At 47.1% G+C, this 24,392-nt stretch overlaps 1 protein-coding gene across 1 annotated transcript in view; it reads left to right on the top strand.

Annotated features, from left to right (window-relative positions):
* Positions 1-3,916: 3,916 nt before the first annotated feature.
* Positions 3,917-24,392, top strand: part of LOC128688213 (jmjC domain-containing histone demethylation protein 1) — a gene marked incomplete at its 3' end in the record, with an annotated part of 79,350 nt that continues 58,874 nt past the window's right edge. The window contains 1 exon segment of the mRNA XM_070081056.1: positions 3,917-4,320. Within this exon segment, the coding sequence (XP_069937157.1) occupies positions 4,267-4,320 (54 nt within the window).

Here is a 24,392-nt window from a genome sequence, read left to right as displayed (position 1 = left end):
AGTAGCTTTCAGAGATATTTTTTTTTTTTGACCAATGTTGCTCCTTTTTTTTCTAGTTTTCCCTAACTCCCTATTTTTTTAATATTTATTTTGTATATTTTTATAGTTTAATTTTTTCATACATAGTAACATATATATATATATATATATATATATATATATATATATATATATATATATATATATATATATATATATATATATATATATATATATATATATATATATATATATATATATATATATATATATATATGTATATATATATATATAATGTATATATATTTTAAATTTGATATATGTTGTGTTTATATTACATGTCTCTTGTGTACTCACCCAGTTGTGTTTGTTGGGGTTGAGTTTCAGCTCCTGGCCTTACCTCTTAGACCAAAGTTACATATAATATTGAATCCTGGCCTCATGGGTCTTATCATACTTACACTTGAAACTTTGTATAGAAATTTTCATCCATGACATTTTTTTTTTATCTACCTCATTCCAAGGTGCTCACCGCCCTGAGATCTTTGTATTTTTCTTTATCACGACGAAGAGAATTATGAATGTCCAGCGCCGCTCAGATATTAACTGCAGGAGGAACAAGAAGTTGTATATTTAACACCCAAGACCTGTTTCTGAACATTCTTGTAGTTTATCTCGTTTACCTTTCATCTGTCCCCTATACCTCGCATTTCAGTCTCTTCCTATCTTCTCTCTCAAATCCACCTGATAAGTATCTTGTACGCCATGATCATGTCTCCCATGGATCTACTAAAGACAATTTTGTTCAGTCTCTCATCACAGTTCCCTCAGCGCCTGATTAAGTCAAAATTTTCTGGCTTTTCTCTCATAAAGTGTAACCAGAATATCATATAACATAGAGGATAATAAATCTTACTTCGTACAAACATAATGATTTACCTGTAATCATCTTTATTTAAATCACTTATAAATAATGTACATTCTGCAATGAAAATAGTGAATGTGTATACTTATGAAGCAGGATGTACTGTAGGTGCAGGAGACAAGTGCATCTATATGCGTGACAGGTGCAGGAGACAGAATGGGACAGGTGCTTCTAACGGGTGAAGGGATCTTAGACATGGACAGGCCAGAGTAGACACGTGCAGGGGACAACAGACAGGTGCAGGGAAAAGTAGGTATGTGCATTATTATTATTATTATTATTATTATTATTATTATTATTATAATCAAGGGGGAAGCGCTGAACCCGTAAGATTATACAGAGCCTGTGGGGGATGGAAGGTATTCAGGGTTAATTCAGGGAACTGGAGCACAGATCCAGTTCCCTAGATCAAGAGCCCCTCACCAGCGTCAAGGAACCTTCCTTGAGGGGAGGTAGGTATGTGCAGGGGATAGTATACAGGTGCAGGAGAGTAGAAAGGTGCAGGAGACAGTAGAGAGGTGCAGGGGACAGTAGAGAGGTGCAGGGGACAGGAGAGAGGTGCAGGGGACAGGAGAGAGGTGCAGGGGACAGTAGACAGGTGCATCAGACAGAACACAGTTGCAGGGGCAGTAGACAGATACAGGGGCAGTAGACAGGTACAGAGGCAATAGGTACAGGGGACAAGACAGGCAGGAACAGTATACAAGTGCAAGGGATATTAGACAGGTGCACTGAACAATAAACAGGTGCAGGGAACAGTAGACAGGTGCAGGAGACAGTAGACAGGTGCAGGGGACAGTAGACAGGTGCAGGGGACAGTATTATTATACTCATGGGGAGCGCTAAACCCGTAGGATTATACAGCGCATGTGGGGAAGGAACGGGAGGCATTCAGGGTAGGGGAGTGTTGTATACTAATAGTTAGGGTAGGGGACAGTAGACAAGTGCAGGGGACAGTAGACAAGTGCAGGGGACAGTAGACAGGTGCAGGGACAGTAGACAGGTGCAGGAGACAGTAGACAAATGCAGGGGATAGTAGACAGGTGCAGGGACAATAGACAGGTGTAGGGAACAGTAGACAGGTGCAGGGGACAGTAGATAGGTGCAGGGAACAGTAGACAGGTACAGGGACAGTAGACAGGTGCAGGGAGCAGTAGACAGGTGCAGAGAACATTAGACAGGTGCAGGGGACAGTAGACAGGTGCAGGGAACAGTAGACAGGTGCAGGGAACAGTAGACAGGTGCAGGGGACAGTAGACAGGTGCAGGGAACAGTAGACAGGTGCAAGGGAACAGTAGACAGGTACAGGGGACAGTAGACAGGTGCAGGGAACAATAGACAGGTGCAGGAGACAGTAGACAGGTGCAGGGGGCAGTAGACAGGTACAGGGGACAGACAGGCGCAGGGGACAGTAGACAGGTTCAGGGAACAGTAGACAGGTTCAGGGGACAGTAGACAGGTGCAGGAGACAGTAGACAGGTGCAGGTGACAGTAGACAGGTGCAGGGAACAGTAGACAGGTGCAGGGGACAGTAGATAGGTGCAGGGAACAGTAGACAGGTGCAGGGGACAGTAGACAGGTGCAGGGGACAGTAGACAAGTGCAGGAGACAGTAGACAGGTGCAGGAACAGTAGACAGGTGCAGGGGACAGTAGACAGGTGCAGGAAACAGTAGACAGGTGCAGGGATAGTAGACAGGTGCAGGGAACAGTAGACAGGTGCAGGGAACAGTAGACAGGTGCAGGGGACAGTAGACAGGTGCAGGGATCAGTAGACAGGTGCAGGGGACAGTAGACAGGTGCAGGGGACAGTAGACAGGTGCAGGGGGACAGTAGACAGGTGCAGGGGACAGTAGACAGGTGCAGGGGACAGTAGACAGGTGCAGGGGACAGTAGACAGGTGCAGGGGACAGTAGAGAGGTGCAGGGGACAGTAGACAGGTGCAGGGAACAGTAGACAGGTGCAGGGGACAGTAGACAGGTGCAGGGATCAGTAGACAGGTGCAGGGGACAGTAGACAGGTGCAGGGATCAGTAGACAGGTGCAGGGGACAGTAGACAGGTGCAGGGGACAGTAGACAGGTGCAGGGGACAGTAGACAGGTGCAGGGATCAGTAGACAGGTGCAGGGAACAGTAGACAGGTGCAGGGGACAGTAGACAGGTGCAGGGATCAGTAGACAGGTGCAGGGGACAGTAGACAGGTGCAGGGGACAGTAGACAGGTGCAGGGGACAGTAGACAGGTGCAGGGGACAGTAGACAGGTGCAGGGGACAGTAGACAGGTGCAGGGGACAGTAGACAGGTGCAGGGGACAGTAGACAGGTGCAGGGGACAGTAGACAGGTGCAGGGGACAGTAGACAGACGGTTGAACAATGAACTATTGAGTCCCTGGACCCCAGGGGCGGGGGGTCACTGGGACTACCCCAGCATATAAACACAAAATACACAAGTCTTCCCACATTGAAATTTTTCTCCACGTCATTAATCCCATTTGCATTTAACGACGGGAATGTCTGTTGTTTAGTCACTACGTTTCCATATATCATCAGTATGGATACTCTTAGCTTCGTTTAACGAAAAAAATATATATAAAATGGATATAATGAAATCTTGGGCGGGTCATAGTTCCGGTTTTTAAGAGAATATCTTATAAAGTTTTCTACATTACCTTCAGTAATGGAAGATTTCTTGAGTGATTTTCTTGACATTTTTAAAAACTATATACACTTATTAATCCAAATGTTTATTATATAGAGGTATTCTGCATTAAAATATTACCGGGTATTAAGCAGCATGATGTAACAAGTATTAACTGCCTTTATAAATTAGTATTGTTGATGTTTTAAATAAATGAGATATTTTAGAAGTATTGGATGACGTAGATTTTTGTAGTGTATAATTATGTGGGCGGGGGAGGATATGTAAGACATTACGCAGTGCTTAGCCGCACCTCTGTGGGGATCCCTCTCATCTGAGTAACATAACTACGCTCAGACATGAGCATATATATGTGAAGAAGCTCAGCTTCCAGCCCATCAGATGAGTAATTCTGATTCCGGCCCTGAAAATCAATATACAGTATTGCCTACGTGACTAAGAAGGACCTCTAAATGGCATTGGCTAACAGAACTACGAGTATTTTTTAGTAGTCTACAAAGATTGTCCTAGAGAAAGTGTCCAACACAAGCTTTTAAAAGCAAAAAATAGAGAGATTCACACGCACAGATAATCACCACTGATGAAATCGTCATTCCACAAATCAATTTGTATTCAGCGGGCACTAAGAAAAATCTTAAGATACGTGAGAGTTAGTTAGTGATGGTGAGAGGCGGCGCCGGGGCCGTGAAGGTTAGTTAGTAGTAAACATGGCGTCACGATCGACAGGCGGAGGTACCGTCCTAGCCTCGGGAATTAGAACCGTGAGTCTTTACACGTATCCTTTCTTTCTTATAGGCACGCTCCTCTCGTAGTGGTGGCCTTCATGGCCATGCTGGTCACCAGGGCCACGGCCACAGCGCTGAAGACGCGCAGATAACCAGGTTATCGGCGGGAGCGAGGGAGGAGTGAAGGGTCTTTGTCAAGAGAAAAGTGTTTGCTAGTGTGGCTGATGATGATGCTACTCACTTTCACTCTTCACTTTTCTAAAATATTCCTTTTATCTTTCTTTCAAAGGAGAAACTTTTGGCCGTTTTCCACCTTTTAATTTTTTTTACCCTAAAGTTGTGTTGTTCCACGTAAATAATTGCCAGCAGAGAGATGTCCTTTAAAAAAAAAATGCTGAAGATATTGTAACCTAGATTTTGAAGGATATATGTTGGTGTATAAAGATCACTAGTATTGATCAACCGGTTGCAGAGTATAGGTCACGTATGTACTTTTTAACAGCGAGTGTTCCCACTAAACAAACCCACCTAAAACTTGACACTGCATATTTTAAGTTGTGTCACAAGTGTTGTGATAGTTGACTCAGGATTAAGTGTTGTCTAGTTGACTCAGCAGCGATGTTTATGTCTCTCATCTGACACAACACTGCTGAGACTTACTGATTCACATTGAGTTTCCCGTACGTGGTTTGAAAGCACAAACTCACTGATAAACTTTTAATCCCTGAAACTGAGAACTAAAGTACTCTCAGCATTGAAAGGAATCACAAACATATATCCTGCGAGTCAACCTGTTAAAGTAACCTGTATGTTAATAATACATGACCTAGAGCATTGTTTAGGCCTGTTGAACCATGGGGGTCAGGTCACACGTATATTTAGTTGACCAGGGCCGAGGCCCAGGTGAATTGAATATATGAAAAGGAACACAGCACTAGGCCTACATGATTTATGCACGGCAAAGTATACCTGCATGTAGGGAAAACTGTGATTTTTTTTTTTAATTTTCGTAATATATGACCATAAAGGGAATGCATAGGAGGTATACTTTACCCGGGTGGGGCAGGTTAAACTCTTACATCACGTTCCAAATCGGATATTTATTTAAAAACAAGAGAAACATTATCCATATAAAGTATAAATAGAAGTGACCATAGTATGCACAGCCTGTGTATGTAAAATGTTTACGACAGTCTACACTATTTACCAATTTTAAAATCCCCACGAGGAATGTTTTAATGAGTGCTTGCAATTTGCTCCCCTTAGCTGTAATGCTTGTATTGACATAATATACCAGTGCTTTTTTTTTACATCTTTCAAGATCCAAATTTGTCTAATTTGAAATTTTGTTTGATATCGGTACCTTGTTTATATATCTTTAAGCCCATATTTACAAAACATATTCATAAACGCTGAGCGTTGTTAAAATGATTGTCAAATTTACTATTTCATCATCATATTATCTTCGTAACAATAGATGGTAGGATTATACTAACAAGTTCTAGATTGTGGACAAAAACAGTAACTACAAACTGTCTGAATCTGGTTTCCACTTATGGATTTTGTGTCTTGTCATTTTCATGGTTATCCTTATTGAGGAATTCTTACTAAATACAAGTGTGTATGTTGATTATACAAGATGGAAGCCATTGTTGACAAAAGATGCCAACCAGATGTTAGCGACAATATAAGGCGATAGTCAAGTAGTAATTGAAGCTAATAATTTAGATATCCCCCCCCCCAAAAAAAAACACTAGTACACAAATAACCCGCACATAAAAGAGAGAAGCTTACGACGACGTTTCGGTCCGATTTGGACCATTGACAAAGTGACTTTGTCAACGGTCCAAGTCGGACCGAAACGTCGTCGTAAGCTTCTCTCTTTTATGTGCGGGTTATTTGTGTACTAGTGTTTTTTTTTGGGGGGGGGGGATATCTAAATTATTAGTGACAAAGTCACTTTGTCAATGGTCCAAATCGGACCGAAACGTCGTCGTAAGCTTCTCTCTTTTATGTGCGGGTTATTTGTGTATCGTTCCAGTCACGGTATTGTGCCTTTTTTGTTATTTAAAAAACACTAGTGATGTAAATGATTTAGAAAACCGACGAGTTGAAGAATGAGACACGTGTAACATTTGGGAATCTTTATTGTGAAAATGTTTTGCCGGCCAGTGGCTTCTTCAGTCCAATGAAGAGAATAGTGAATATGAGTGTGAGGTAATCAGTCAACCTGTAGTCGATGTGTTCGGCCTATCAAGGGAGAGAGATGAGGGAGGATACGGTGGGGAGGGGGAGGGATGTGGAACGAGCCGACGGTGGGGAAGGGGGGCGATTAGGAGGGAGTTGACGGTGGGGAGAGGGGAGTTGGCAGGGAAGGGGAGGAAGTGGTGGGAAGGATAGGTAACTAAGTTTGTTCAGGTACAGATACACATAAAGTTATATAAATTATCATACATAGCAGCATATGTGTAGATTACCCAGGATAACCCAAAAAGGTCAATGACTTATTTCCATTGGGGTCTTTTATGGAGATGGAGGTGGTGAGGGAGAGGAGGGGAGGTGGTGGTGGGGAAAGGAGAGGGGGAGGTAGGTGGTGGTGGGGAAAGGAGAGGGGGGAGGTAGGTGGTGGTGGGGAGGAGAGGAGGGAGGGAGGGTGGTGGTAGTTGTGGGCGGGGAGGAGAGAGAGGAGATGGTGGAGAGGAGAGAGGGAGGAAGGTCTGCCTACCTGGAGTCTACCTGGAGGGAATTCCGGGGATCGACGCCCCCGCGGCCCGGTCCACGATCAGGTCTCCCGGTGGATCAGAGCCTGATCAACCAGGCTGTTACTGCTGGCCGCACGCAGTCCAACGTGGTGGTGGTTGGGAGTAGAGGGAGGGAGGTTGTAGTGGAGAGGAGGGAGGGAGGTGGTGGGGAAGGGGGAGGAGGGAGGGAGGTGGTGGTGGGAGGAGGGGAGGGAGGCAGGGAGGTGGTGGTAGTGGGAGGGAAGAGGAGGAGGGTGGGTGGTGTGTTGAGGAGCAGAGGAGGGAAGGTGGTGGTGGGGAGCAGAGGAGGGAGGGTGGTGGTGGTGGGGCAGAGGAGGGAGGATGGTGGTGGTGGGGAGCAGAGGGAGGGAGGGTGGTGGTGGGGAGCAGAGGGAGGGAGGGAGGGAGGGTGGTGGTGGGGAGCAGAGGGAGGGAGGGTGGTGGTGGGGAGCAGAGGAGGGAGGGAGGGTGGTGGTGGGGAGCAGAGGAGGGAGGGAGGGTGGGGGAGCAGAGGAGGGAGGGTGGTGGTGGGGGAGCAGAGGAGGGAGGGTGGTGGTGGTGGGGGAGCAGAAGTGGGAGGGTGGTGGTGGTGGGGAGCAGAGGAGGATGGTGGTGGGGAGCAGAGGGAGGGAGGGTGGTGGTGGGGAGCAGAGGGAGGGAGGGTGGTGGTGGGGAGCAGAGGGAGGGAGGGTGGTGGTGGTGGGGAGCAGAGGAGGGAGGGAGGGAGGGAAGGTGGTGGTGGTGGGGAGCAGAGGAGGGAGGGAGGGAGGGTGGTGGTGGTGGGGAGCAGAGGAGGGAGGGAGGGAGGGTGGTGGTGGGGAGCAGAGGAGGGAGGGAGGGAGGGTGGTGGTGGTGGGGAGCAGAGGGAGGGAGGGTGGTGGTGGTGGGGAGCAGAGGGAGGGAGGGAGGGTGGTGGTGGTGGGGAGCAGAGGAGGGAGGGAGGGTGGTGGTGGTGGGGAGCAGAGGAGGGAGGGAGGGTGGTGGTGGTGGGGAGAAGAGGAGGGAGGGAAGGAGGGAGGGTGGTGGTGGTGGGGAGCAGAGGAGGGATGGAAGGAGGGAGGGTGGTGGTGGTGGGGAGCAGAGAAGGGAGGGAGGGTTGTGGTGGGGAGCAGAGGAGGGAGGGAGGGTGGTGGTGGTGGGGAGCAGAGGAGGGAGGGAGGGAGGATGGTGGTGGTGGGGAGCAGAGGAGGGAGGGAGGGAGGGTGGTGGTGGTGGGGAGCAGAGGAGGGAGGGAGGGAGGGTGGTGGTGGTGGGGAGCAGAGGAGGGAGGGAGGGAGGGTGGTGGTGGTGGGGAGCAGAGGAGGGAGGGAGGGAGGGTGGTGGTGGTGGGGAGCAGAGGAGGGAGGGAGGGAGGGTGGTGGTGGTGGGGAGCAGAGGAGGGAGGGAGGGAGGGTGGTGGTGGTGGGGAGCAGAGGAGGGAGGGAGGGAGGGTGGTGGTGGTGGGGAGCAGAGGAGGGAGGGTGGTGGTGGTGGGGAGCAGAGGAGGGAGGGTGGTGGTGGTGGGGAGCAGAGGAGGGAGGGAGGGAGGGTGGTGGTGGTGGGGAGCAGAGGAGGGAGGGAGGGAGGGTGGTGGTGGTGGGGAGCAGAGGAGGGAGGGAGGGAGGGTGGTGGTGGTGGGGAGCAGAGGAGGGAGGGAGGGAGGGTGGTGGGGGTGGGGAGCAGAGGAGGGAGGGAGGGAGGGTGGTGGTGGTGGGGAGCAGAGGAGGGAGGGAGGGTGGTGGTGGTGGGGAGCAGAGGAGGGAGGGAGGGTGGTGGTGGTGGTGGTGGGGAGCAGAGGAGGGAGGGAGGGAGGGAGGGTGGTGGTGGTGGTGGGGAGCAGAGGAGGGAGGGAGGGAGGGTGGTGGTGGTGGTGGGGAGCAGAGGAGGGAGGGTGGTGGTGGTGGTGGGGGAGCAGAGGAAGGAGGGTGGTGGGGAGCAGAGGGAGGGTGGTGGGGGAGCAGAGGAGGGAGGGTGGTGGTGGTGGTGGGGGAGCAGAGGACGGAGGGTGGTGGGGAGCAGAGGAGGGAGGGTGGTGGGGGAGCAGAGGAGGGAGGGTGGTGGGGGAGCAGAGGGAGGGAGGTAGCGGTCTACCCGGAGGTTATTCCAGGGATCAACGCCCCCGCGGCCCGGTCCACGGCCAGGCCTCCTGGTGGACCAGGACCGGATCAACCAGGCTGTTACTGCTGGCTGCACGCAGTCCAACGTGGTGGTGGTGGAGAGGAGAGGGAGGGAGGGAGGTGGTGGGATTGGGAGGAGAGGAGGGAGGGAGGGAGGTGGTGGTGGGAGGGAAGAAGAGGAGGGTGGGTGGGAGTTAGGTGGTGGTGAGGAGCAGAGGAGGGAAGGTGGTGGTGGGGAGCAAGGGAGGGTGGGAGGTGGTGGAGGGGAGCAGAGGGAGGGAGGGTGGTGGTGGTGGGGAGCAGAGGGAGGGAGGGTGGTGGTGGTGGGGAGCAGAGGAGAGAGGGTGGTGGTGGTGGTGGGGAGCAGAGGAGGGAGGGTGGTGGTTGTGGTGGGGAGCAGAGGAAGGAGGGAGGTAGAGGTCTACCTGGAGGTTATTCCGGGCTGCCAGACAGGTCCGGTACTCGGTGGTTCGAAAATAGGGGCGAGTTCGATAATAGGGACAAAGTTTGTTCGAAAAAAAGGGTTCTATTTTCGAAGAGTTTGATAAGTTTGAAATTTGAGGTTCCACTAACTCTCCTGCGTTCCAGTGAGTACAAGTCAAGTGCTTCCAAGAGGGAGGTGGGGAGCAGAGGGGGGAAGGGAGATGGTTGTGGAGAGGAGAGGGAGGGAGGGAGGTGTTGATGGGGAGGGAGGGAAGTGGTGGTGGGGAGGGGATGAGAGGGTGGTGGTGGAAGAGGAGAAGAGGAGGGAGGTGGTGGTGGGGAGAGGAGGTAGGGAGGTGGTGGTGGGGAGAGGAGGTAGGGAGGTTGTTGTGGGGAGGAGAGGAGGGAGGGAGCTGATGGGGAGGAGAGGAAGGAGGGAGGGAAGCCAGTTTTGGTGGGCAGGAGAGGAGGGAGGGAGATGTTGGTAGGGAGGGGAGGGGAGGGAGGGAGGGAGGTGGGGAGGAGAGGAGGGAGGGCAGTGTTGGTGGGGAGGGGAGGAGGGAGGGCAGTGTTGGTGGGGAGGGGAGGAGGGAGGGCAGTGTTGGTGGGGAGGGGAGGAGGGAGGGCAGTGTTGGTGGGGAGAGGAGGGGAAAAGTGAGGGAGGGAGGTGTTACTGGGGAGGGGAGGAGAGAAGGGAGGGAGGTAAGTGTTTGTGGGGAGGAGGGAGGGAGGGAGGTGTTGGGGAGGAGAGGAGGGAGGGAGGTGTTGGTGGGAGGGGAGGAGGCAGGTGTTCTTGGGGAGGGGAGAAAGGGTAGGAGGCAGGTGTTCTTGGGGAGGGGAGAAAGGGTAGGGGAGGATAAGAGGGAGGGAGGGAGGTAGGTGGTGGTGGGGAGGGGAGGGAGGTGGTACTGGGGAGGTTATGGTGGTGAGCAGATGAGGGAGGGAGGTGGTGGTGGAGAGGATGGTGGGAGGTGGTGGTGGGGAGGAGGGAGGGAGCTTGGTGGGGGAGGAGAGGAGAGGAGGGAGGGAGGTGTTGGTGGGGAGGAGAGGAGGGAGGGAGCTTGACGGGGAGGAGAGGAGGGAGAGAGGGAGGTGTTGGTGGGTAGGGGAGGGGAGGAAAGGAGGGAGGGAGGGACGTGTTGGTGGGAGGGGTGAGGAGGGAGATGTTGGTGGGTGGGGAGAAGGGGAGGGAGGTGGTGGTGGGGAGGAGAGGGAGGGAGGTAGGTGGTGGTAGGGGGCTGGAGGGAGGTAGGTGGTGGTGGGGGGAGGGAGGGAGGTAGGTGGTGGTGGGGGGAGGGGAGGTAGGTGGTGGTGGGGGGAGGGGAGGGAGGGAGGTAGGTGGTGGTGGGGGGAGGGGAGGGAGGGAGGTAGGTGGTGGTGGGGGAGGATAGGGAGGGAGGTAGGTGGTGGTGGGGGGAGGCGAGGAGGGAGGTGGTTGGGATGGAAGGAGAGAAGGGACGTGGAGGTGGGGAGAGGAGAAGAGGGAGGGAGTGAGGTGGTAGTGGGGAGGGGAGAATAGGGAAGGAGGGAGGTTATGGTGGGGATGGGAGGAGAGGGAGGCGGTGGGGAGGAGGGGGAGACAGGTGGTGGTGGGAGGAGAGGAGGGAGGAAGGTTGTTTCAGGGAGGGGAGGAGAGGAGGGTGGGAGCCTGGGGTGGTGTAGAGGAGAGGAGGGAGGGAAGGGGAAGTGGTGGGGAGGAGAGGAGGGAGGGAAGGGGAGATGGTGGGGAGGAGAGGAGGGAGGGAAGGGGAGATGGTGGGGAGGAGGGAGGGACGAAGGTGGTAGTTGGGAGGAGAGGAGGGAGGGGGTGTTGGTGGGGAGGAGAGGAGGGAGGGGGTGGTGGTGGGGAGGAGAGGAGGGAGAGGGTGGGGAGGAGAGGAGGGAGGGAGGGAGGTGGTGGTGGGGAGGAAAGGGAAATGGTGGAGAGGAGGGAGGTGGTGGTGGAGAGGAGAGGAGGGAGGTGGTGGTGGGGAGGAGAGGAGGGAGGTGGTGGTGGGGAGGAGAGGAGGGAGGTGGTGGTGGGGAGGATAGAAGGAAGGGTGCGAGGGAGGTGGTTGGAGGATAGGAGGGAGGAAGGGGTGGCAGGGAAGGGATGATAGGAGGGAGGAAGGGATGGCAGGGAAGGGATGATAGGAGGGAGTTGGGTGGTGGTGGGGAGGGAAGGAGAGAGAGAGAGAGGGAGTTGGTGGCAGGGAGGGAAGAAGAGGAAGGGAGGTGGTGGCACTGAGAGGAGGGAAGGAGGGGAGGGAGGTGGTGGCACTGAGAGGAGGGAAGGAGGGGAGGGAGGTGGTGGCACTGAGAGGAGGGAAGGAGGGGAGGGAGGTGGTGGCACTGAGAGGAGGGAAGGAGGGGAGGGAGGTGGTGGCACTGAGAGGAGGGAAGGAGGGGAGGGAGGTGGTGGCGGCACTGAGAGGAGGGAGGGAGTTGGTAGTGGGGAGGGGAGGATAGGAGGTAGGTGGTGGTGGGGGGAGGGAAGTGGTGGTGGGGAGGGAGGGAGGTGGTTGTGGGAAGGGGTGAAGAGGAGGGGGTGGGGAGGAAAGGAGGGAGGGAGGTGGTGGTGGGAAGGGGAGAAGGGAGGTGATGATGGGAAGGGGAAGAGAGAGGTGGTGATGGGAAGGGGAGGAGGGAGATTGTTGGAAGGGAGGTGGGGGGTGGTAGGGAAGGGGCAGAAGGGAGGTGGTGGGAAGAGAAGGGAGGGGGTGGGAATGGGGAGGCAACAGTGGGAATTGGTGGGGATGGATGGGGGATGGGAAGGAGGTTATGGTGGGGAGGGATGGGGGGAGGGAAGGTGATGGTTGGGAGAGGAGTAATGTGATGGTAGGGATAAAGAGAGGGAGAGAACTCACGTGGGTGAGATGATGATGATGATGATGGGGATAGTGTGATGGAATGGGAAATGAGAGGAAGATAGGGGTACCTATAGACAGTTTCGAGTGGCATGGCCCATGTGGCCCTATCACAGGCCAGGCTTCCTAACATTGAAGTACTCCTTGACCTGCTGGAGCACTGCCTTTTAACCATGCTTGTTTGTATAATTTCTGGATTAATTCCTGGGTGGTGTAGTTTATCAAATGTTTTTTTGCAGTCCAAGAAAATGCAATCTACCCAATCCTATCAGTCTTGTTTTATCTCAGTGACTCTTGTCATAGAATTTCAGGAAATTTGTAAGACAGGATTTTCGATTCCAAAATCTGTGCTGGATTTTTGTAAAAAAAACTTAAGTCTCCAAGTGTCCCACTATTCTTTTCCATAATATCTTCTCGAGAACCTTTGATAGTTTGCATATTCAAGAAAGTGGCTCGTCATTCAGGGACCTTTTGTGTGTGTCTTTTTTTATTTTTATAAACAGGGATCTCACTATTGTGCTTGGAGAGATTGGATGATACTTTTGTTATTTAGTTACATAGCTGTTTTGCACCTTTGAGCATCCATAGAAATATGTTGTATGGTCCTATTGCTGTTGTTATGTCCAGCTCATGTAGTAGTCTCACTTGTGTTGATACACTCCACTACCTGGTGATCTGTTCTGACTGCTGTTCCTCTGGAAGTTCTACACTTTCTTCTTTGGAGTCAAAATTCTATGAATTCTTTGCTAAGCTCTTCACACAAGCCCTCTTGCTTTTTCCCATGCCTTCTCTCTATTCTTGGTAATACTATGGGGTGACCTCTTTTTTCCTGCTGCTTCTCTTCATGCATGATATGAATCTCTACCCCTTGGCACTTTGATTCTGATTCTTTTTATCGTCATCATTTCCTGGTTTTTACCTTCCAGTTCCATTCTGGAAAAATTTCCCTGCTATCATAGTCCCTTTTTCTGTAGTTCCATAATCTGTTACTTGATTCTTCCCTTTCTCCATTTCTCCTTCCACTAGGTACTCAAAGCTTAGTTCAAATGATCACTGGCTCCTTTTGGTTCCCAATAATTATCACTGTCATATTTTTTTATTAACACATCAGCCATTTCCTACCAAGGCTGGGTGGCCTGAAAAAGAAAAACTTTTATCATATTCACTCCATCACTGTCTTACCAGAGGTGCACTTACATTACAACACCCCTCCTTCAGAGTGCAGGCACTGTACTCCCTCTCCAGGACTCAAGTCTGGCCTGAATTCCTTCATTAATGTTACCTTGCTCACACTCCAACAGAACGTTAAGTCCCAGAAACCACTTGTCTCCATTCGCTCAAATCTAACACACTCACGCATGCTTGCTGGAAGTCCATGCCCCTTGCTTGGTGCACTGGGGATTTTGTGAAGACAAAGAACATTATCCATGGAAGCAAAAAGGGGAATGTATGAAAGTATAGGTATACCAATGCTCTTATATGGGTGTGAAGCATGGGTGGTGAATGTTGCAACAAGGAGAAGGCTGGAGGCAGTGGAGATGTTGTGTCTGAGGGCAATGTGTGGTGTGAATATAATGCAGAGAATCTGTAGTTTGGAAATTAGGAGGAGGTGCGAGGTTACTAGAAGTATTATCCAGAGGGCTGAGGGCTGTTGAGGTGGTTCGGACATTTAGAGAGGGTGGAATGAAATAGAATGACCTGGAGAGTATAAATATGTAGTGGAAGGAAGGTGAGGTAGGGGTCGGCCTAGGAAAGATTGGAGGGAGGGGGTAGAGGAGGTTTTGTGTGCGAGGGGCTTGGACTTCCAGCAAGCATGCGTGAGCATGTTAAATAGGAGCGAATGGAGACAAGTGGTTTTTAGGACTAGACGTATGTTGGAGTGTGGGCAAGGTAACATTTATGAAGGGATTCAGGGGAACCAGCAAGCCAGACTTGAGTCCTGGAGGTATGAAGTACAGGGCCTGCACTCTGAAGGAGGGGTGTCGATAGGTTGATAGGCCATACAATAGAGTGGAAAAATAATGTAAGGGACCTGGTAGTAATGTTTGAGGATCTCACTTTCAAGGATCACAACAGTGCCACGATCGTACGTGCAAAGAAAATGATAGGATGGATAATGAGAACGTTCCAAACGAGAGATGCCAAGCCAGTGATGATCCTTTTCAAATCATTTGTTCTCTCTAGGCTGGAATACTGCTGTACATTAACATCTCCATTCAAAGCAGGTGAAATTGCAGATCTAGAGAGTGTACAGAGATCCCTTACTGCACGTATAAGTTCTGTCAAGCACCTTAACTACTGGGAACGCTTGGAAGCACTTGACTTGTACTCGTTGGAACCCAGGAGGGAGAGATACATCATAATCTACACTTGGAAAATCCTGGAAGGAATGGTCCCAAATCTGCACACACAAATCACTCCTACGAAAGTAAAAGACTGGGCAGGCGATGCAAAATGCCCCCAATTAAAAGTAGGGGTGCCATTGCTACACTAAGGGAAAATACCATAAGTGTCCGGGGCCCAAGACTGTTCAACAGCCTCCCATCAAGCATTAGGGTAATTGCCAATAAACCCCAGGCTGCCTTCAAGAGAGAGCTGGACAGATACCTAAAGTCAGTGCAGGATCAGCTGGGCTGTGGCTCGTACGTTGGACTGTGTGCGGCCAGCAGTAACAACCTAGTTGATCATGCCCTGATCCATCGGGAGGCCTGGTCATGGACTGGGCCATGGGGGCATTGATCCCGGAATAATCTCCAGGTAACCTCCAGGTAACGCCTCTAAAAAGACAGTGATGGAGTGAATGATGATGAAAGTGTTTCTTCTTTTCCAGGTCACCCGGCCTTGGTGGGGAACGACCGATGTGTTAATAAATAAAAAAAAGTTCTCTTTTAGGTAGTAGGTTGGTAGACAGCAACCACCCAGGGAAGTACTACCGTCCTGCCAGATGACTGTGAAACAGAAACCTGTAACTGTTTTGCATGATGGTAGGATTGCTGGTTTCTTTTTCTGTCTCATAAACACGCTAGATAACAGGGATATCTTGCTACTCCTACTTACACTTTGGTCACACTTCACAGACACGCACATGCATATATATATACATACATCTAGGTTTTTCTCCTTTTTCTAAATAGCTCTTGTTCTTCTTTATTTCTTCTATTGTCCATGGGGAAGTGGAAAAGAATCTTTCCTCCGTAAGCCATGCGTGTCGTATGAGGCGACTAAAATGCCGGGAGCAATGGGCTAGTAACCCCTTCTCCTGTAGACATTTACTAAAAAAGAGAAGAAGAAAAACTTTATAAAACTGGGATGCTTAAATGTGCGTGGATGTAGTGCGGATGACAAGAAACAGATGATTGCTGATGTTATGAATGAAAAGAAGTTGGATGTCCTGGCCCTAAGCGAAACAAAGCTGAAGGGGGTAGGGGAGTTTCAGTGGGGGGAAATAAATGGGATTAAATCTGGAGTATCTGAGAGAGTTAGAGCAAAGGAAGGGGTAGCAGTAATGTTAAATGATCAGTTATGGAAGGAGAAAAGAGAATATGAATGTGTAAATTCAAGAATTATGTGGATTAAAGTAAAGGTTGGATGCGAAAAGTGGGTCATAATAAGCGTGTATGCACCTGGAGAAGAGAGGAATGTAGAGGAGAGAGAGAGATTTTGGGAGATGTTAAGTGAATGTATAGGAGCCTTTGAACCAAGTGAGAGAGTAATTGTGGTAGGGGACCTGAATGCTAAAGTAGGAGAAACTTTTAGAGAGGGTGTGGTAGGTAAGTTTGGGGTGCCAGGTGTAAATGATAATGGGAGCCCTTTGATTGAACTTTGTATAGAAAGGGGTTTAGTTATAGGTAATACATATTTTAAGAAAAAGAGGATAAATAAGTATACAAGATATGATGTAGGGCGAAATGACAGTAGTTTGTTGGATTATGTATTGGTAGATAAAAGACTGTTGAGTAGACTTCAGGATGTACATGTTTATAGAGGGGCCACAGATATATCAGATCACTTTCTAGTTGTAGCTACACTGAGAGTAAAAGGTAGATGGGATACAAGGAGAATAGAAGCATCAGGGAAGAGAGAGGTGAAGGTTTATAAACTAAAAGAGGAGGCAGTTAGGGTAAGATATAAACAGCTATTGGAGGATAGATGGGCTAATGAGAGCATAGGCAATGGGGTCGAAGAGGTATGGGGTAGGTTTAAAAATGTAGTGTTAGAGTGTTCAGCAGAAGTTTGTGGTTACAGGAAAGTGGGTGCGGGAGGGAAGAGGAGCGATTGGTGGAATGATGATGTAAAGAGAGTAGTAAGGGAGAAAAAGTTAGCATATGAGAAGTTTTTACAAAGTAGAAGTGATGCAAGGAGGGAAGAGTATATGGAGAAAAAGAGAGAGGTTAAGAGAGTGGTGAAGCAATGTAAAAAGAGAGCAAATGAGAGAGTGGGTGAGATGTTATCAACAAATTTTGTTGAAAATAAGAAAAAGTTTTGGAGTGAGATTAACAAGTTAAGAAAGCCTAGAGAACAAATGGATTTGTCAGTTAAAAATAGGAGAGGAGAGTTATTAAATGGAGAGTTAGAGGTATTGGGAAGATGGAGGGAATATTTTGAGGAATTGTTAAATGTTGATGAAGATAGGGAAGCTGTGATTTCGTGTATAGGACAAGGAGGAATAACATCTTGTAGGAGTGAGGAAGAGCCAGTTGTGAGTGTGGGGGAAGTTCGTGAGGCAGTAGGTAAAATGAAAGGGGGTAAGGCAGCCGGGATTGATGGGATAAAGATAGAAATGTTAAAAGCAGGTGGGGATATAGTTTTGGAGTGGTTGGTGCAATTATTTAATAAATGTATGGAAGAGGGTAAGGTACCTAGGGATTGGCAGAGAGCATGCATAGTTCCTTTGTATAAAGGCAAAGGGGATAAAAGAGAGTGCAAAAATTATAGGGGGATAAGTCTGCTGAGTATACCTGGTAAAGTGTATGGTAGAGTTATTATTGAAAGAATTAAGAGTAAGACGGAGAATAGGATAGCAGATGAACAAGGAGGCTTTAGGAAAGGTAGGGGGTGTGTGGACCAGGTGTTTACAGTGAAACATATAAGTGAACAGTATTTAGATAAGGCTAAAGAGGTCTTTGTGGCATTTATGGATTTGGAAAAGGCGTATGACAGGGTGGATAGGGGGGCAATGTGGCAGATGTTGCAAGTGTATGGTGTAGGAGGTAGGTTACTGAAAGCAGTGAAGAGTTTTTACGAGGATAGTGAGGCTCAAGTTAGAGTATGTAGGAAAGAGGGAAATTATTTCCCAGTAAAAGTAGGCCTTAGACAAGGATGTGTGATGTCACCGTGGTTGTTTAATATATTTATAGATGGGGTTGTAAGAGAAGTAAATGCGAGGGTCTTGGCAAGAGGCGTGGAGTTAAAAGATAAAGAATCACACACAAAGTGGGAGTTGTCACAGCTGCTCTTTGCTGATGACACTGTGCTCTTGGGAGATTCTGAAGAGAAGTTGCAGAGATTGGTGGATGAATTTGGTAGGGTGTGCAAAAGAAGAAAATTAAAGGTGAATACAGGAAAGAGTAAGGTTATGAGGATAACAAAAAGATTAGGTGATGAAAGATTGAATATCAGATTGGAGGGAGAGAGTATGGAGGAGGTGAATGTATTCAGATATTTGGGAGTGGACGTGTCAGCGGATGGGTCTATGAAAGATGAGGTGAATCATAGAATTGATGAGGGGAAAAGAGTGAGTGGTGCACTTAGGAGTCTGTGGAGACAAAGAACTTTGTCCTTGGAGGCAAAGAGGGGAATGTATGAGAGTATAGTTTTACCAACGCTCTTATATGGGTGTGAAGCATGGGTGATGAATGTTGCAGCGAGGAGAAGGCTGGAGGCAGTGGAGATGTCATGTCTGAGGGCAATGTGTGGTGTGAATATAATGCAGAGAATTCGTAGTTTGGAAGTTAGGAGGAGGTGCGGGATTACCAAAACTGTTGTCCAGAGGGCTGAGGAAGGGTTGTTGAGGTGGTTCGGACATGTAGAGAGAATGGAGCGAAACAGAATGACTTCAAGAGTGTATCAGTCTGTAGTGGAAGGAAGGCGGGGTAGGGGTCGGCCTAGGAAAGGTTGGAGAGAGGGGGTAAAGGAGGTTTTGTGTGCGAGGGGCTTGGACTTCCAGCAGGCATGCGTGAGCGTGTTTGATAGGAGTGAATGGAGACAAATGGTTTTTAATACTTGACGTGCTGTTGGAGTGTGAGCAAAGTAACATTTATGAAGGGGTTCAGGGAAACCGGCAGGCCGGACTTGAGTCCTGGAGATGGGAAGTACAGTGCCTGCACTCTGAAGGAGGGGTGTTAATGTTGCAGTTTAAAAACTGTAGTGTAAAGCACCCTTCTGGCAAGACAGTGATGGAGTGAATGATGGTGAAAGTTTTTCTTTTTCGGGCCACCCTGCCTTGGTGGGAATCGGCCAAGATATAGAGAGATAGATATAGAGAGAGATATATAGAGAGAGAGAGAGATATAGAGAGATAGATATAGAGAGAGAGATAGATATAGAGAGAGAGATATAGAGAGAGATATAGATAGAGATATAGAGAGAGAGAGATATAGAGAGAGAGATATAGATATATAGAGAGAGAGAGATATATAGAGAGAGATATAGAGATAGAGAGATATAGAGAGAGAGAGAGATATAGAGAGAGAGAGAGATATAGAGAGATATATATATAGAGAGAGATATATATATAGAGAGAGATATAGAGAGAGAGATATATAGAGAGAGAGATAGAGAGAGAGAGATATATAGAGAGAGATATATATATAGAGAGATATATATTTAGAGAGAGATATATATAGAGAGAGAGATATAGATAGAGAGAGAGATATAGAGAGAGATATAGATAGAGAGATATATATATAGAGAGAGATATATATATATAGAGAGAGAGATATATATAGAGAGAGAGAGATATAGAGAGAGATATATATATAGAGAGAGATATATATAGAGAGAGATATATATAGAGAGAGAGATATAGAGAGAGAGAGATATAGAGAGAGATATAGAGAGAGATATATAGAGAGAGAGAGATATAGAGAGAGATATAGAGAGAGATATAGAGAGATATAGAGAGAGAGATATATATAGAGAGAGAGATATATATAGAGAGATATATAGAGAGAGAGAGAGAGATATATAGAGAGAGATATATATATAGAGAGAGAGAGATATATATATAGAGAGATATATATAGAGAGATATATATAGAGAGAAGATATATATAGAGAGATATATATAGAGAGATATATATAGAGAGAGATATATAGAGAGAGATATATAGAGAGAGATATATGGAGAGAGATATATGGAGAGAGATATATAGAGAGAGATATATAGAGAGAGATATATAGAGAGAGATATAGAGAGAGATATATAGAGAGAGATATAGAGAGAGAGATATATAGAGAGAGAGATATAGAGAGAGAGATATAGAGAGAGATATATAGAGAGAGATATATAGAGAGAGATATATAGAGAGAGAGATATAGAGAGAGAGATATAGAGAGAGAGATATAGAGAGATATAGAGAGATATAGAGAGAGAGATATAGAGAGAGAGATATAGAGAGATATAGAGATATAGAGATATAGAGAGATATAGATATAGATATAGATATAGATATAGATATAGATATAGATATAGATATAGATATAGATATAGATATAGATATAGATAGATAAATATAGATATAGATAGATAGATATAGATAGATATAGATAGATAAATATAGATATAGATAAATATAGATATAGATAGATATAGATATAGATATTTAGAGAGAGAGATATAGATTGTGGAAAATACTGTATATATTTTCCAGAAATTCAGTATTTATATGTATATAGATGGCCATACTGTATTTAATAACATTTATGTCATAGAAAATGGGAAACTGAGCCTGGGGAGAAGGGACAGTCACCATTTTGTTTGAATTGAATAACACGTTGTGAATAATGGGAAGAATTTTTCGTGCTCTAGAGGTTAAAATCGGGCTGACACCTCTCAAATAGAAGGCGAAATTGTTGGATGTGCATTCCTGCATAATTTGAGAATCAGGCGACAGGACAGGACAACTCCAGGAACCTCAGATAAGCTGTCTAAATTATGTTTAATTTCTGGCCAGTAAATTCTTCATAAATGTAGGCAAAAGGGGGGGGGGGTCCTGTACATGGCACTTAATCTCCAGTCAAATTAGTGAGTGTTATGATTAAGATATATTCTCCTTCTGTTATATAAATGTGTGTATATACTATAATCCTTTTTTAATTTTAATATACAGTCCACAAATTTATATATTTACCAGCATTCCTGGTGATGTATATTTCATTTAATTAATAGGTCCAGAGCAACTTGTGGATATGACAGTGGTAGGTATCGAAGGGGGACATTTTTTGCGACCTAGGTGTCCCAAATTCCTACTTGTCTAACTGATAAATAATAATTATCTATGTTCATTTTCTGTTATGTATATAATGATACATTCAGATAAATACAATTTTCCACATAGATATAGAGATGTGTATATATATATATATATATATATATATATATATATATATATATATATATATATATATATATATATATATATATATATATATATATATTTTTATTATCACACTGGCCGATTCCCACCAAGGCAGGGTGGCCCGAAAAAGAAAAACTTTCACCATCATTCACTCCATCACTGTCTTGCCAGAAGGGTGCTTTACACTACAGTTTTTAAACTGCAACATTAACACCCCTCCTTCAGAGTGCAGGCACTGTACTTCCCATCTCCAGGACTCAAGTCCGGCCTGTTGGTTTCCCTGAACCCCTTCATAAATGTTACTTTGCTCACACTCTAACAGCACGTCAAGTATTAAAAACCATTTGTCTCCATTCACTCCTATCAAACACGCTCACGCATGCCTGCTGGAAGTCCAAGCCCCTCGCACACAAAACCTCCTTTACCCCCTCCCTCCAACCTTTCCTAGGCCGACCCCTACCCCGCCTTCCTTCCACTACAGACTGATACACTCTTGAAGTCATTCTGTTTCGCTCCATTCTCTCTACATGTCCGAACCACCTCAACAACCCTTCCTCAGCCCTCTGGACAACAGTTTTGGTAATCCCGCACTTCCTCCTAACTTCCAAACTACGAATTCTCTGCATTATATTGACACCACACATTGCCCTCAGACATGACATCTCCACTGCCTCCAGCCTTCTCCTCACTGCAACATTCATCACCCACGCTTCACACCCATATAAGAGCGTGTGTATGTGTGTATATATATATATATATATATATATATATATATATATATGTATATATATATATATATATATATTCGGCACGACATGTATATATATATATATACAGTGGACCCCCGCATAGCGACCTTAATCCGTGCAAGAGGGCTGGCTGTTATGCGAAATGTTCGCTATGCGAATGAATTTTCCCCATAAGAAATAATGGAAATAAAATTAATCCGTGCAAGACACCCAAAAGTATGAAAAAAAAAATTTTACCACATGAAATAGACATTTTCCTACACACAAAGAGAAGGATACATGCACAAAAGTAGAGTAGTACATGCACAATATATATTGTGCATGTACTACTCTACTAAATGAAGAATAAATGACACTTACCTTTATTGAAGATGCAGCAATGACTGATGAGACACTGTGTCCTGGGAGTGCCTTTTCCTCCTGAGTACTGTAGGTCCTGTTTGGTATTTTCTTCCAGAACAGGCCTTATCACACTGTGTATGTCACTACGATTCTTAAATCTCTCAAACCAACCTTTGCTGGCTCTAAATTCACCAATATGAGCACTAGTTCCAGGCATTTTCCCTGTTCACCTGGGTGTTAGTCGACTGATGTGGGTTGCATCCTGGGAGACAAGATTAAGGACCCCAATGGAAATAAGTTAGACAGTCTTCGATGACACTGACTTTTTTGGGTTATCCTGGGTGGCAAATCCTCTGGGGTTAATTGTTTCTTGGTATTCTCAATAAGCCACACCAACAACGGTGGTACAGCAGCAGCAGCAGCAGCAGACGATGCTACAGCAGCAGCAGCAGCAGCAGACGATGCTACAGCAGCAGCAGCAGCAGCAGCAGCAGACGATGCTACAGCAGCAGCAGCAGCAGACGATGCTACAGCAGCAACTGACGATGTTACAGCACCAGCAGACGATGCTACAGCAGCAGCAGCAGCAGCAGACGATGCTACAGCAGCAGCAGACGATGCTACAGCAGCAGCAGACGATGCTACAGCAGCAGCAGACGATGCTACAGCAGCAGCAGCAGACGATGCTACAGCAGCAGCAGACGGTACTACAGCAGCAGCAGCAGCTGACGGTGGTACAGCAGCAGCAGCAGCTGTACCACCAATAGTAGCGATGGTTGATTGGGGTTTATTATACAACCTGGCCAGCTCGGAGACAAGCACTCCACTTTCATACTTATCAATGATCTTTTTCTTCATCTCCAAAGTAATTCTCACCCTTATTGCTGTAGGGTTGGCACTAGAAGCTATCTTGGGGCCCATGGTCACTTATTTTCCAGAAAAAAATCACCAAAAACACTGTAATAATACGAAATGTTCCGATTGTATGCTTGGATGTTACCGCGGAGGCTGGCTGGTAAACAATGCCACCGGCGGCACATGTGAGCGTGGCTCAGGCCGCACATTGGACGCGTCTCGGACGAAGGCCGCTGAGCGGGTTTTTGTCCACTATGCGGGGCAAAATTTTAGCGATCAAAGCGTCCGCTATGCGGATTGTCCGCTATGCAATATATATATATATATATATATATATATATATATATATATATATATATATATATATATATATATATATATATATATATATATATATATATATATATATATAGGCGTCCGTATGCGGGGGTCCACTGTATATGTACAGTGGACCCCCGCATAGCGACTTTAATCCGTGCAAGAGGGCTGATTGTTATGCGAAATGTTCGGTATGCGAATGAATTTTCCCCATAAGAAATAATGGAAATCAAATTAATCCGTGCAAGACACCCAAAAGTATGAAAAAAAAAATTTTACCACATGAAATATACATTTTCCTACACACAAAGAGAAGGATACATGCACAATAGTAGAGTAGTACATGCACAATATATATTGTGCATGTACTACTCTACTAAATGAAGAATAAATGACACTTACCTTTATTGAAGATGCAGCAATGACTGATGAGACACTGTGTCCTGGGAGTGCCTTTTCCTCCTGAGTACTGTAGGTCCTGTTTGGCATTTTCTTCCAGAACAGGCCTTATCACACTGTGTATGCCACTACGATTCTTAAATCTCTCAAACCAACCTTTGCTGGCTTTAAATTCACCAATATGAGCACTAGTTCCAGGCATTTTTCCCTGTTCACCTGGGTGTTAGTCGACTGGTGTGGGTTGCATCCTGGGAGACAAGATTAAGGACCCCAATGGAAATAAGTTAGACAGTCTTCGATGACACTGACTTTTTTGGGTTATCCTGGGTGGCAAATCCTCTGGGGTTAATTGTTTCTTGGTATTCTCAATAAGCCACACCAACAACGGTGCTACAGCAGCAGCAGCAGCTGACGGTGGTACAGCAGCAACAGACGATGCTACAGCAGCAACAGACGATGCTACAGCAGCAGCAGACGATGCTACAGCAGCAGCAGACGATGCTACAGCAGCACCAGACAGACAGCAGCAGCAGACGATGCTACAGCAGCAGCAGACGATGCTACAGCAGCAGCAGACGATGCTACAGCAGCAGCAGACGATGCTACAGCAGCAGCAGACGATGCTACAGCAGCAGCACAGCAGCAGACGATGCTACAGCAGCAGCAGACGATGCTACAGCAGCAGCAGACGATGCTACAGCAGCAGCAGACGATGCTACAGCAGCAGCAGACGATGCTACAGCAGCAGCAGACGATGCTAC

This window comes from Cherax quadricarinatus, unplaced genomic scaffold, assembly GCF_038502225.1.
Source record: "Cherax quadricarinatus isolate ZL_2023a unplaced genomic scaffold, ASM3850222v1 Contig1575, whole genome shotgun sequence".
NCBI lineage: Eukaryota > Metazoa > Arthropoda > Malacostraca > Decapoda > Parastacidae > Cherax > Cherax quadricarinatus.
Note: the sequence above shows the minus strand (reverse complement) of the source record. Positions and strands in the feature narration are given on the sequence as shown.